At 50.6% G+C, this 15,152-nt stretch overlaps 1 protein-coding gene across 7 annotated transcripts in view; it reads left to right on the forward strand.

Moving 5' to 3' along the window:
• LOC106561224 (CBP80/20-dependent translation initiation factor) overlaps positions 1-15,152 on the forward strand; it is a 158,647-nt gene that overhangs the window by 137,787 nt on the left and 5,708 nt on the right. The window contains exon 13 of one of the 7 annotated variants that reach the window (XM_045688107.2): positions 5,317-5,588. The exons of the other annotated variants lie outside the window; for them this stretch is intronic. Coding sequence (XP_045544063.1) covers positions 5,317-5,349 — 33 coding nt within the window. The 3' untranslated portion in view covers positions 5,350-5,588. Of the gene's footprint in view, positions 1-5,316; positions 5,589-15,152 lie in introns of those variants that run through there. 7 annotated transcript variants of the gene reach the window in all.

The raw sequence follows: 15,152 nt of genomic DNA on the forward strand, positions 1-15,152 counted from the left end.
TCGCTCCTACCTGGGCTTGAACCAGGAACACATCGACAACAGCCACCCTCGAAGCAGCGTTACCCATGTAGAGGAAGGGAAACAACTACTCCAAGTCTCAGAGCGAGTGACGTTTGAAACGCTCTTAGTGCGCACCCGGCTAACTAGCTAGCCATTTCACATCGGTTACACCAGCCTCATCTTGGGAGTTGATAGGCTTGAAGTCATAAACAGCGCAATGCATTGCGAAGGGCTGCTGGCAAAACGCACAAAAGTTCTGTTTTGAATGAATGCTTACGAGTCTGCTGGTGCCTACCACCGCTCAGTCAGAGTGCTCTATCAAATCATAGACTTAATTATAACATAATAATACACAGAAATACGAGCCTTAGGTCATTAATATGGTCGAATCCGGAAACTATCATCTCAAAAACAAAATGTTTTTCCTGTCAGTGAAATACGAAACCGTTCCGTATTTTATCTAACGGGTGGCAAGTCTAAATATTCCTGTTACATTGCCCAACCTTGAATGTATTGTCATAATTACGTAAAATTCTGGCAAATTAGTTCGCAACGAGCCAGGCGGCCCAAACTGTTGCATGTACGCTGACTCTGCATGCAATGAACGCTAGAGATGTGACACAATTTCATGTTAGCAGGCAATATTAACTAAATATGCAGGTTTAAAAATATATACTTGTTTATTGATTTTAAAGAAAGGCATTGATGTTTATGGTTAGGTACATTGGTGCAACGACAGTGCTTTTTTCGCAAATGCGCTTGTTAAATCAACACCCGTTTGGCGAAGTAGGCTATGATTCAATGATAAATTAACAGGCACCGCATCGATTATATGCAACGCAGGACATGTTAGATAAACTAGTAATATCATCAACCATGTGTAGTTAACTAATGATTATGTTAAGATTGATAGTTTTTTATAAGATAAGTTTAATGCTAGCTAGCAACTTACCTTGGCTTCTTGCTTCCCTCGCATACCAGGTAGTCAGCCTGCCATGCAGGCTCCTCGTGGAGTGCAATGTAAGGCAGGTGGTTAGAGCGTTGGACTAGTAACCGGAAGGTTGCAAAAACGAATCCCCCCTGAACAAGGCAGTTAACCCCCGTTCCTAGGCCATCATTGAAAATAAGAATGTGTTCTTAATCTGACTTGCCTAGTTAAATAAAGGTGTTAAAAAAAAAAGTTAATCGGTGGCCAAAAATACCGATTACCGATTGTTATGAAAACTTGAAATCGGCCCTAATTAATCGGCCATTGCGATTAATCGGTCGACCTCTAGTCTCTTTACAGTCCCCAAGTCCAGGATAGACTATGGGAGGCACACAGTGCTACGTAGAGCCATGACTACATTCCACATCAAGTAACTGACGCAAGCAGTAAAATTTGATTTAAAAAACAGATAAAAAACACCTTATGGAACAGCGGGGACTGTGAAGCAACACAAACATTGGCACACACACACAGACATACAATAACATACGCACTATACATACACATGGATTTAGTACTGTAGATATGTGGTAGTGGTGGAGTAGGGGCCTGAGGGCACACAGTGTGTTGTGAAATCTGTGAATGTATTTTAATGTTTTTAAAATTGTATAAACTGCCTTAATTTTGCTGGACTCCAGGAAGAGTAGCTGCTGCTTTGGCAGCAGCTAATGGGGATCCATAATAAATACAAATACAAAAAGATCCACCACCATATTTTACCGTCAGTATGAGGTACTGCATATACTTCCGTTTTATGAAGCTAAACCTGCCACTGGTGTGTGTGGCAAAGAGCTCTATTTTCATGTAATCTGACCATAGCATTGCCAGTGGTTTGCTAAATGGCATTGGCACTTGGATTGGAACCAGTGCTATGGTCAGATGACATGAAAATAGAGCTCTTTGGCCACGCACACCGGTGTAGTTGTATTAGTATAAAAGCATACAATATACTGTAGCTCAGGATTTGTATTTATTTTATACAGTCTTTGCTCATCTTTATCAAGGGTGCCAGTCATTTTGGAGCTGTGTGTATGTTAATCCTGGGATGAATGACAGATTGAGAGTGAATGGCCTTCGAGAATGACTAAGGTGGAACTGCCTCACCAACCGCAATTTATAAAGTTCTGAAAATGTTTAGCCTTGCTTCTTTTGACTGATGTGTTTGAAACCACAGAGCTAAGGAACACCACCAATGAGAATAGAGGTCACAGGTCAGTGAGTGACAATACCTTAAAAGATGTCACACAGGAGTCCCGAGCAGAATGTCTATGGACGTCTGGGAGTTTTCAGTATTCATAGGAAAGGAAGTGGGAATGGGAGAATGTGGAAAGGAGTGGTTGGGGGTTCTGGTGATAACCTGCACATGTGGTGCTAAATGCAGTGTAAGTAATGTTAGAGCTTGGCAACCGTCAGTCTACCAGGTCTTCAGGTATGTCATTATGGGCATGTCTCAGCTTATATCCCCAGTCCGAATGCTCAGTCTAGGAATTATTTCCTAGTCCCAGTCCTACTGCTGAGACTACTCTGATGTTTTCAGTAATTACCACAGATCACCAGTAATTCTTCCTAGCAGCCATCTTGCACACGAACATAGTGAACACACACACTTCAGCAGGTGACATCTGCTGACAGATAGACAACTGGAATGGCATATAACCATTGTAGTGCAGTTACTCGGTTACTTTAGAATCTAAAATTAATACATCTTTTGATTATAGCTTAGTGTTGTTTTCCCACAGCATTCTAAGAAACCTGTTAGCACCGCTTCATTTAGTAACGTTAATCCACAAATACTCGTTACTATTTGATTTATGTTCACTTTTCTGACTACTATTAGTAACTGTAGTGGAAACTATAGCCTTTGTTACGTACAGTATGTAGGCCCCAGCCAGGCATTCTAAGTTGAGCTGGTGGTGGGTTCTAAATAGCTAGCCTCATCAGTGGGCTTAGTAGTGTAGCTGTGTACTCCTAGGCCTGCTCTCCTGCCCTGCCTGCTCATTGTCCTTTTAATTGGTGTGAGTGTGAGAGAGACCAGTGTTAAAGCTCTATCTCCCCCTTAACCTCCTAGATGGAAATGTACAACTCCATCAGTAACTCCCACAGTGGAACGACTGTATTCAGAATAATGTCAGTCCTAACAGAATATACAGTAGGGAAAGGCTTTAGTTAGAGACAATGAGAAGATACAATGTTTTATGGACCTCTAGCCCTATTACAACATGTAGAAAAATGGGCAACGGAAGAGCTCTTGTTCAAATTGCACCATTTATTATATTTCTATCCCCGCTATTTGGTCCAAAATATATTAATTAAACCCCACAACCTCTCAACATTTTAGTCCTTTTGAGTGTGTCGCCCCCACCTCTGTTTTACCCAGTGTATGAAATAATAATCGAGTTGAAAGTCAAAGCTCTATGCTGGTGTCAGGCTGGTGTCGTTGGTTGGTTTCCTGGGTAGGGATATGTCTTGCAGTTCGTTTAACCAGAGCCCAATGGGCCCTGCTCAAAAGTTATACACTATAAAAGGAATAGGGTACCATTTCGGAGGCAGCCCAAGTTTAGTTTCACATGGCTGGGGTAGGGTAATTATTGTGGCTTGTCAGCCATTTTAACTCCCAGCCAGACCCAGACAGTGTCCAGGGCCTTCCCTGGTCTCTTTGATCATCCCTCTCTCTCTGGAAGGCCCCCTCCTCACAAAGAGCTGCTTGTCTCACTGTCGGCCCCGCTCACACACAAACATGCGCTCGCATGCAGACACACACACACACACACACACACACAGACAAACATAGTCACACAGGCTCTAGTCTGCTAGTCCTCTCATTAGATACCCCCAGACAGAGCAAGGTTGGGTTCATAAGGCACCAAACGGAAGACAACGGACTGAAATAGGGACTTGTCCAATAAGAAATGTGAATTTTAAAATTTTCCGTTGCAAAGGTTTTTGCTACAGTGTGCCCTAATGGATACGACCTAGAGGAGACCAGATGCACACAGCCAGAATGTCCCCTGAGTCGGGAACAAGCTATTTTTGTGATGTCATGGCACAGGCAAACAACTCTGCTTTTCTTGGTAGAGGAGGGTGGAAGGAGATGAAGTTGCAAATTATGAATTGGTTGAGTTGGTAAATGGTATTCAGCTAGTTCATGTATTTATGTTGTACAAGTCTAGAGAATAATGTTTTAATATGTGGAAAAATGGATTTGCGAATATGATTTGTTACACTTGTTGAATTGAAGTTGGTATAGGCTACAGGTAGTAAAGGTATTTATTTGCAGTTACAGTCAAAAGATTGGACACCTACTATTTGTTTTATATATTTTTACTCTTTTCTACATTGTAGAATAGTAGTGAAGACATCAAAACTATGAAATAACACATGGAATCATGTAGTAACCAAAAAAGTGTTAAACAAATCAAAATATATTTTATGAGATTCTTCAAAGTAGCCACCATTTGCCTTGATAACAGCTTTGCACACTCTTGGCATTCTCTCAACCAGCTTCATGAGTTAGTCACCTGGAATGCATTTCAATTTACAATTGTGCCTTATTAAAAGTTAATTTGTTGAATTTCTTTCCTTAATACGTTTGAGCCAATCAGTTGTGTTTTGACAAGGTAGGGATGGTATATAGAAGATAGCCCTATTTGGTAAAAAGACCAAGTCCATATTATGGCAAGAACAGCTCAAAAAAGCAAAGAGATACGACTGTCCATCATTACTTTAAGGAACTTTGAACGTTTCTTCAAGTGCAGTCGCAAAAACCATCAAGCGCTATGATAAAACTGGCTCTCATGAGGACCACCACAGGAATGGAAAACCCAGAGATACCTCTGCTGCGGAGGATAAGTTCATTAGAGTTACCAGCCTCAGAAATTGCATCCCAAATAAATGCTTCAGAGTTCAAGTAGCAGACTGTTCTGATTAGACTGTGTGAATCAGGCCTTCATGGTTGATTTTGCTGCAAAGAAACCACTACTAAAGGACACCAATAAGAAGAAGAGACTTGTTTGGGCCAAGAAACATGAGCAATGGACGTTAGACCAGTGGAAATCTGTCCTTTGGTCTGGAGTCCAAGTTTGAGATTTTTGGTTCCAACTGCCGTGTCTTTGTGAGACGCAGAGTAGGTGAACGGATGATCTCCGCATCTGTGGTTCCCACAGTGAAGCATGGAGGAGGAGGTGTGGTGGTGCTTTGCTGGTGTCACTGTCAGTGATTTATTTAGAATTCAAGGCACACTTAACCAGCATGGCTAGCACAGCATTCGTCAGCAATACATCATCCCATCTGGTTTGCGCTTAGTGGGACTATCATTTGTTTTTCAACAGGACAATGACCCAACGCACCTCCAGGCTGTGTAAGAGCTATTTTACCAAGAAGGAGATTGATGGAGTGTTGCATCAGATGACCTGGCCTCCACAATCACCTGACCTTAACCTAATTGGGATGAGTTGGACCGCAGAGTGAAGGAAAAGCAACCAAGTGCTCAGCATATGTGGGAACTCCTTCAAGTCTGTTGGAAAAGCATTCCAGGTGAAGCTGGTTGAGAGAATGCCGAGTGTGCAATGCTGTCATCAAGGCAAAGGGTGGCTACTTTGAAGAATCTCAAATAGAAAATATATTTGGATTTGTTTAACCTTTGTTTGGTTACTACATGATTCCATATGTTTTATTTCATAGTTTTGATGTCTTCACTATTATTCAATGTAGAAAATAGTAAAAATAAAGAAAAACCCTTGAATGAGTAGGTGTGTCCAAATTTCTGACTGGTACTGTATGTTCTTCACAGTTAGAGAGAGTAATGTTTGTTTTTGTGCGCAATACATCATTATGCTCTGTAGATGTTCACCTATCGCAGTGTCCTTTACTGTGACCGAACTATTCATCTTTCCTATATAAAAAAGAACATTGGCCTTGCTTTTCAAAGCTTTGATGTTTGTACTACTGTATAGGATCGTCTGTGTGTCATTATTCAGGCTAGATATGAGACCGTTCACACACAACACAGTCACACACTTATTCAGGCTAACGGGGACACACACACACACACTGTTGCGCATAATGACACCCATCAGGCTGCTCTGCCCTCCTATGAACAGTGTTTATGGTGCCATTGGTGTGAAGATGAAAACAGCCTCTCTCCCCCCCGCTGTACTGTAGCATAGTGTGTTTACTGAACAGCAGGGGTTAGCGTTTGATGCTCCTCTCTTTAGTCTGTCTGCTGCTGCCGCCGCATTCGGTTGTCTTGCCAGTTTAGCAAAAAAATATTTTATTTGCTTAACTCATGTTCTATGCACATGTCCACCCCAACCCCCCGTTTATGCTTTATCCCTCCCCATGTAAGAAAACAGAGGGAGAGAGAGAGACACCCAGACACACACACACACACACACACACACACAGCATACACGCACACAGACAAACTCCTTAGGGGAGCTGTATACACACAGACAGGCTGTAAACTAGGGACCTCATTATAATCTGTTTCAGTCTTCGTCAGACAGTGTTCATTCTGCCTGAACGATATTCTCTCAGTCAGTGCAAATATGTATCACTGAGAGAGACAGCCTACACAGACTGCCTATACCAGAGGGCTAACTCGCCTAGGGTTCTTATCCACGGTGGTCTTTCCATCATCCAGCCTTTTGTCCCAGTTACAGATACCATTCCATCTGTTCCTACAAAGACAACCAGCCCAGATAACTAGCTAGATAACGTCACAATTCCCCCTCCAGACTCCACTCCTCACAGCTTCATCTTGAGGGAAGTAGAAAGTAGCACATTGTGGTTATTTTTTCTCTCTCTGGCCTCTTTTCTGCATCCCCTCACCTCTGTGGGACCTGACCATACCCTCAGGAGACGTGATGTCCCCATACTCACCCCGCCCGGTGAGGTTGTGACCCCCTTCAGCAAGGCAGTGTGACTGGCTGCTCTGGGACAGTGTAGGGTTCTGGTCAAAAGTAGTGCACTAGAATGGGAATAGGGTGCCATTTGAGAAGCACCGGAGGACTCGTGCAGGAGCTCAGGGAGCGTTAGCTTAGCGGTCGCTGTGCTGTACTGTGCAGCAGTGTGAAGTGATGAGGCTCGGAGGACCATCTGGTAGCAGGCAGTCAGGTAATTCCCTCAGAGCCAAGCTAGGGGACACCGCTTTCACATAGCCACACTGCCCCCAGGGGGCAACCCTGAGAGACACACCAAAGTTAGCACCAAGCTACCTATCTACCGCCTCCACCGGAATCTCTACCAATAGTGCTTAATGTGTGTTTGTTATAATACATAGTTTGCACAAAGCTACTTTCTCCTGCCGACTTCAGTTTAGTAAGGCCCAGCTAGCTAGTGCAAGGCTTTGAGTATGGCTTAAGCATACCACCAAGTTACAGGAGTTAATTTGTAGGGCCATGGGCATAATTTCATGTATACATTTGGATGTGTTTACAAAATGGAAGTCCTTGGGACACAAAGTAGCTGCTCTGACCCAGTTTTTTCCATCACAGTTCCAAAATCCCTTCATCCTCCTTGGTGGTTTCCCCACCAGCCACCACCACAACATAGCACTTTTCTGCATGACACATGAAGGATGTTCCTTTTCCATGTGGAATATTTTGGTTTGTCTGAACTGGCATGGTTAGGAAAGCAGTTATCCCGGGACCCAGCTACCCCAGCTTCTCGGCTCCCACACACACAATTCCCCCAGAGGTGAAAGGTCAACGTCTCTGTGAGGGCTGGCCATAGATTGGAGTGGTTGGTGCATTAAGCTGTTAAACCACTCATAGTTGGTTCAGTGGTTGCATCCCAAATGGCACCCTGTTCCCTTTACAGTGCATTCGTAAAATATTGAGACCACTTGACTTTTTCCACATTTGTTACGTTACAGCCTTATTCTAAAATTGATTAAATAAATAAAAAATCTCTCGTCAAAGCGAAAACAGATTTTTGGTAATGTTTTCAAATGTATTAAATATTTAAAAAAACAGATTTTACATAAATATGCAGACCCTTTGCTATGAGACTCGAAATTGAACTTGGGTACATCCTGTTTCCATTGATCATCCTTGAGATGGAACTCTTTGGCCTGAATGCCAAGCGTCACGTCTGGAGGAAACCTGGCACCATCCCTACGGTGAAGTATGGTGGTGGCAGCATCATACTGTGGGGATGTTTTTCAGCTGCAGGGACTGGGAGACTAGTTAGGATCGAGGGAAAGATGGGCGGAGCAAAGTACAGCGAGATCCTTGATGAAAACCTGCTCCTGAGCGTTCAGGACCTCTGACTGGGCCGAAGGTTCACCTTCCAACAGGACAACGACCCTAAGCACACAGCCCAAGCAATGCAGGAGTGTCTTCCTGGACAAGTGTCTGAATGTACTTGAGTGGACCAGCCAGAGCCCGGGCTTGAACTTGATCGAACATCTCTGTAGAGGCCTGAAAATAGCCGTGCAGCGACGCTCCCCATCCAACCTGACAGAGCTTAAGAGGATCTGCAGAGAAGAATGGGAGAAACTCCCCAAATGCAGGTGTCCCAAGCTTGTAGTGTCATACCCAAGAAGACTCGAGGCTATAATCGCTGCCAAAGGTGCTTCAACAAGGTACTGAGTAAAGCATCTAAAGTACTTACAGTATGTAAATGTGATATTTGTTTTTTATTTTTAATAGATTTGCAAAAATGTCAATAAACCTGTTTTTGCTTTGTCATTGTGGGTAAATTGATGAAGAAAAAAAATTTTTTTAATTTGTTTTAGAGTAAAGCTGTAGCGTAACACAAAGTTAAGGGGTCTGAATACTTTCTGAAGTTGTGTACTGTTATGGGAATAGTGCCATTTGGGACACTCGGTGTGTGGGAAATAGCTCAGTATTTCAGGGTAGGAGTTTGCTTACTTCACTCACTTCTTCTTAAGCACTATAAGCACCACCATGCACCATTATTTCCCTGTGACGAAGCGGAACTAGCTCATGAGAAGTGTGTGTGTGTGTGTGTGTGTGTGTGTGTGTGTGTGTGTGTGTGTGCGTGCGCGCATACATGCCTACTTGTGTGTGCGCATACATGCCTACTTGTGTGTTCTGAAAGTATTTTTGGGCAGCAGAGTCACCAAATGTAATTTGTTCTCTGACAGTCTCAGAACAAAGGCGGACAGATCCTGCTCTGCTCTCCTCTCTCTGGTCCATATGATCTAATTGTTTGTAGTTACGCACCCAATAAAGACCTGCCAACACAATCGCACAGCCACACTGCCTCAGATAGCTCAGCAATAGATCCTTATGGTGTTTGGACCTGACTGAATTTACAGCTCTGTTCTGCTCTTCTATGTTCTGTTTGGACTGAGCTGGACATACACACACTGAGCTGGATGTTTAGTGAGCCGAGCTTTCTCATCTCTCTCTCTGGCTGTCTCTCGCTCTCTCTCTCTGGCTGTCTCGCGCTCTCTCTCTGGCTGTCTCTCGCGCTCTCTCTCTGGCTGTCTCTCGCGCTCTCTCTCTGGCTGTCTCTCGCGCTCTCTCTCTGGCTGTCTCTCGCGCTCTCTCTCTGGCTGTCTCTCGCGCTCTCTCTCTGGCTGTCTCTCGCTCTATCTCTCTGGCTGTCTCTCGCGCTCTTTCTCTGGCTGTCTCGCGCTCTTTCTCTGGCTGTCTCTCACGCTCTCTCTCTGGCTGTCTCTCGCGCTCTCTCTCTGGCTGTCCCTCGCGCTCTCTCTCTGGCTGTCACTCGCGCTCTCTCTCTGGCTGTCACTCGCGCTCTCTCTCTGGCTGGCTCTCGCGCTCTCTCTCTGGCTGGCTCTCGCGCTCTCTCTCTGGCTGGCTCTCGCGCTCTCTCTCTGGCTGGCTCTCGCGCTCTCTCTCTGGCTGGCTCTCGCGCTCTCTCTCTGGCTGGCTCTCGCGCTCTCTCTCTCTCTGGCTGGCTCTCGCGCTCTCTCTCTCTCTGGCTGGCTCTCGCGCTCTCTCTCTCTCTGGCTGGCTCTCGCGCTCTCTCTCTCTCTGGCTGGCTCTCGCGCTCTCTCTCTCTCTGGCTGGCTCTCGCGCTCTCTCTCTCTCTGGCTGGCTCTCGCGCTCTCTCTCTCTCTGGCTGGCTCTCGCGCTCTCTCTCTCTCTGGCTGGCTCTCGCGCTCTCTCTCTCTCTGGCTGGCTCTCGCGCTCTCTCTCTCTCTGGCTGGCTCTCGCGCTCTCTCTCTCTCTGGCTGGCTCTCGCGCTCTCTCTCTCTCTGGCTGGCTCTCGCGCTCTCTCTCTCTCTGGCTGGCTCTCGCGCTCTCTCTCTCTCTGGCTGGCTCTCGCGCTCTCTCTCTCTCTGGCTGGCTCTCGCGCTCTCTCTCTCTCTGGCTGGCTCTCGCGCTCTCTCTCTGGCTGGCTCTCGCGCTCTCTCTCTGGCTGTCTCTCGCGCTCTCTCTCTGGCTGGCTCTCGCGCTCTCTCTCTGGCTGTCTCTCGCGCTCTCTCTCTGGCTGTCTCTCGCTCTCTCTCTCTGGCTGGCTCTCGCTCTCTCTCTCTGGCTGGCTCTCGCTCTCTCTCTCTGGCTGGCTCTCGCTCTCTCTCTCTGGCTGGCTCTCGCTCTCTCTCTCTGGCTGGCTCTCGCTCTCTCTCTGGCTGGCTCTCTCGCTCTCTCTCTGGCTGGCTCTCGCGCTCTCTCTCTGGCTAGCTGGCTCGCGCTCTCTCTCTGGCTAGCTGGCTCGCGCTCTCTCTCTGGCTGGCTGGCTCGCGCTCTCTCTATGGCTGGCTGGCTCTCGCTCTCTCTCTATGGCTGGCTCTCGCTCTCTCTCTCTGGCTGGCTCTCGCTCGCTCGCTCTCTGGCTGGCTCTCGCTCGCTCGCTCTCTCTCTCTGGCTGGCTCTCGCTCGCTCTCTCTCTCTCTGGCTGGCTCTCGCTCGCTCTCTCTCTCTCTGGCTGGCTCTCGCTCGCTCTCTCGCTCGCTCGCTCTCTCTCTCTCTGGCTGGCTCGCTCGCTCGCTCGCTCTCTCTCTCTGGCTGGCTCTCGCTCGCTCGCTCTCTCTCTCTGGCTGGCTCTCGCTCGCTCGCTCTCTCTCTCTGGCTGGCTCTCGCTCGCTCGCTCTCTCTCTGGCTGGCTCTCGCTCGCTCTCTCACTGGCTGGCGCTCGCTCGCTCTCTCTCTGGCTGGCTCTCGCTCGCTCTCTCTCTGGCTGGCTCTCGCTCCCTCTCGCTCTCTCTCTGGCTGGCTCTCGCTCGCTCTCGCTCTCTCTCTGGCTGGCTCTCGCTCTCTCTCTGGCTGGCTCTCGCTCTCTCTCTGGCTGGCTCTCGCTCGCTCGCTCTCTCTCTCTCTCTGGCTGGCTCTCGCTCTCTCTCTCTCTGGCTGGCTCTCGCTCGCTCTCTCTCTCTCTGGCTGGCTCTCGCTCGCTCTCTCTCTCTCTGGCTGGCTCTCGCTCGCTCTCTCTCTCTCTCTCTCTGGCTGGCTCTCGCTCGCTCTCTCTCTCTCTCTCTGGCTGGCTCTCGCTCGCTCTCTCTCTCTCTCTCTGGCTGGCTCTCGCTCGCTCTCTCTCTCTCTCTCTGGCTGGCTCTCGCTCGCTCTCTCTCTCTCTCTCTGGCTGGCTCTCGCTCGCTCTCTCTCTCTCTCTCTGGCTGGCTCTCGCTCGCTCTCTCTCTCTCTCTCTGGCTGGCTCTCGCTCGCTCTCTCTCTCTCTCTCTGGCTGGCTCTCGCTCGCTCTCTCTCTCTCTCTGGCTGGCTCTCGCTCGCTCTCTCTCTCTCTCTCTGGCTGGCTCTCGCTCGCTCGCTCTCTCTCTCTCTCTGGCTGGCGCTCGCTCGCTCTCTCTCTCTCTGGCTGGCTCTCGCTCGCTCTCTCTCTCTCTGGCTGGCTCTCGCTCGCTCTCTCTCTCTCTGGCTGGCTCTCGCTCGCTCTCTCTCTCTCTGGCTGGCTCTCTCTCTCTGGCTGGCTCTCTCTCTCTGGCTGGCTCTCGCTCTCTGGCTGGCTCTCGCTCGCTCTCTGGCTGGCTCTCGCTCGCTCTCTCTCTCTCTCTGGCTGGCTCTCGCTCTCTGGCTGGCTCTCGCTCGCTCTCTGGCTGGCTCTCGCTCGCTCTCTCTCTCTCTCTGGCTGGCTCTCGCTCGCTCTCTCTCTCTGGCTGGCTCTCGCTCGCTCTCTCTCTCTGGCTGGCTCTCGCTCGCTCTCTCTCTCTCTGGCTGGCTCTCGCTCGCTCTCTCTCTCTCTGGCTGGCTCTCGCTCGCTCTCTCTCTCTCTGGCTGGCTCTCGCTCGCTCTCTCTCTCTCTCTGGCTGGCTCTCGCTCGCTCTCTCTCTCTCTCTCTCTGGCTGGCGCTCGCTCGCTCTCTCTCTCTCTCTCTGGCTGGCTCTCGCTCGCTCTCTCTCTCTCTCTCTGGCTGGCTCTCGCTCGCTCTCTCTCTCTCTCTCTCTCTGGCTGGCTCTCGCTCGCTCTCTCTCTCTCTCGCTCTCTCTCTCTGGCTGGCTCTCACTCGCTCTCTCTCTCTCTGGCTGGCTCTCGCTCGCTCTCTCTCTCTCTGGCTGGCTCTCGCTCGCTCTCTCTCTCTGGCTGGCTCTCGCTCGCTCTCTCTCTCTCTCTGGCTGGCTCTCGCTCGCTCTCTCTCTCTCTCTCTCTGGCTGGCGCTCGCTCGCTCTCTCTCTCTCTCTCTGGCTGGCTCTCGCTCGCTCTCTCTCTCTCTCTCTGGCTGGCTCTCGCTCGCTCTCTCTCTCTCTCTCTCTGGCTGGCTCTCGCTCGCTCTCTCTCTCTCTCTCTCTCTCTCTCTGGCTGGCTCTCGCTCGCTCTCTCCCTCTCTGGCTGGCTGGCTCTCGCTCGCTCTCTCCCTCTCTGGCTGGCTCTCGCTCGCTCTCTCCCTCTCTGGCTGGCTCTCGCTCGCTCTCTCTCTCTCTGGCTGGCTCTCGCTCGCTCGCTCTCTGGCTGGCTCTTGCTCGCTCTCTCTCTCTCTCTGGCTGGCGCTCGCTCTCTCTCTCTCTCTCTGGCTGGCTCTCGCTCGCTCGCTCTCTCTCTCTCTCTGGCTGGCTCTCGCTCGCTCTCTCTCTCTCTCTCTGGCTGGCTCTCGCTCGCTCTCTCTCTCTCTCTCTCTCTGGCTGGCTCTCGCTCGCTCTCTCTCTCTCTCTGGCTGGCTCTCGCTCGCTCTCTCTCTCTCTCTGGCTGGCTCTCGCTCGCTCTCTCTCTCTCTCTGGCTGGCTCTCGCTCGCTCTCTCTCTCTCTCTCTGGCTGGCTCTCGCTCGCTCTCTCTCTCTCTCTCTCTCTCTCTGGCTGGCTCTCGCTCGCTCTCTCTCTCTCTCTCTGGCTGGCTCTCGCTCGCTCTCTCTCTCTCTCTCTCTGGCTGGCTCTCGCTCGCTCTCTCTCTCTCTCTCTGGCTGGCTCTCGCTCGCTCTCTCTCTCTCTCTCTGGCTGGCTCTCGCTCGCTCTCTCTCTCTCTCTGGCTGGCTCTCGCTCGCTCGCTCGCTCGCTCTCTCTCTCTGGCTGGCGCTCGCTCGCTCTCTCTCTCTCTGGCTGGCTCTCGCTCGCTCTCTCTCTCTCTGGCTGGCTCTCGCTCGCTCTCTCTCTCTCTGGCTGGCTCTCGCTCGCTCTCTCTATCTCTGGCTGGCTCTCTCTCTCTGGCTGGCTCTCTCTCTCTGGCTGGCTCTCGCTCTCTGGCTGGCTCTCGCTCGCTCTCTGGCTGGCTCTCGCTCGCTCTCTCTCTCTCTCTGGCTGGCTCTCGCTCGCTCTCTCTCTCTCTCTGGCTGGCTCTCGCTCGCTCTCTCTCTCTCTCTGGCTGGCTCTCACTCGCTCTCTCTCTCTGGCTGGCTCTCGCTCGCTCTCTCTCTCTCTGGCTGGCTCTCGCTCGCTCTCTCTCTCTCTGGCTGGCTCTCGCTCGCTCTCTCTCTCTGGCTGGCTCTCGCTCGCTCTCTCTCTCTCTCTGGCTGGCTCTCGCTCGCTCTCTCTCTCTCTCTCTCTGGCTGGCGCTCGCTCGCTCTCTCTCTCTCTCTCTCTGGCTGGCTCTCGCTCGCTCTCTCTCTCTCTCTCTGGCTGGCTCTCGCTCGCTCTCTCTCTCTCTCTCTCTGGCTGGCTCTCGCTCGCTCTCTCTCTCTCTCTCTCTCTCTCTCTCTGGCTGGCTCTCGCTCGCTCTCTCCCTCTCTGGCTGGCTGGCTCTCGCTCGCTCTCTCCCTCTCTGGCTGGCTCTCGCTCGCTCTCTCTCTCTCTGGCTGGCTCTCGCTCGCTCTCTCTCTCTCTGGCTGGCTCTCGCTCGCTCTCTGGCTGGCTCTTGCTCGCTCTCTCTCTCTCTCTGGCTGGCGCTCGCTCTCTCTCTCTCTCTCTCTCTCTGGCTGGCTCTCGCTCGCTCTCTCTCTCTCTCTCTGGCTGGCTCTCGCTCGCTCTCTCTCTCTCTCTCTGGCTGGCTCTCGCTCGCTCTCTCTCTCTCTCTCTCTCTCTGGCTGGCTCTCGCTCGCTCTCTCTCTCTCTCTGGCTGGCTCTCGCTCGCTCTCTCTCTCTCTCTGGCTGGCTCTCGCTCGCTCTCTCTCTCTCTCTCTGGCTGGCTCTCGCTCGCTCTCTCTCTCTCTCTCTCTCTCTGGCTGGCTCTCGCTCGCTCTCTCCCTCTCTGGCTGGCTGGCTCTCGCTCGCTCTCTCCCTCTCTGGCTGGCTCTCGCTCGCTCTCTCTCTCTCTGGCTGGCTCTCGCTCGCTCGCTCTCTGGCTGGCTCTTGCTCGCTCTCTCTCTCTCTCTCTCTCTCTGGCTGGCTCTCGCTCGCTCTCTCTCTCTCTCTCTGGCTGGCTCTCGCTCGCTCTCTCTCTCTCTCTCTGGCTGGCTCTCGCTCGCTCTCTCTCTCTCTCTCTCTCTGGCTGGCTCTCGCTCGCTCTCTCTCTCTCTCTGGCTGGCTCTCGCTCGCTCTCTCTCTCTCTCTGGCTGGCTCTCGCTCGCTCTCTCCCTCTCTGGCTGGCTGGCTCTCGCTCGCTCTCTCTCTCTCTGGCTGGCTCTCGCTCGCTCTCTGGCTGGCTCTCGCTCGCTCTCTCTCTGGCTGGCTCTCGCTCGCTGGCTCTCTCTCGCTCTCTCTCTGGCTGTCTCTGTGTGTTTGTTTTTCCATCTCATTGTCAGTCAACCTTACAGACAGAGAGATAACCCCTCCTCGGTGTGCATAGTACATTTAGAGTACCATCTCTGCTCTGAGTATACACCCAGTGTACAAAACATTAAGGACATCTGCTCTTTCCATGACACAGACTGACCAGGTGAATTCCGGTAAAGCTATGATCCCTTATT

This window comes from Salmo salar, chromosome 01 (assembly GCF_965601325.2).
Source record: "Salmo salar chromosome 01, fSalSal1, whole genome shotgun sequence".
Lineage (NCBI taxonomy): Eukaryota > Metazoa > Chordata > Actinopteri > Salmoniformes > Salmonidae > Salmo > Salmo salar.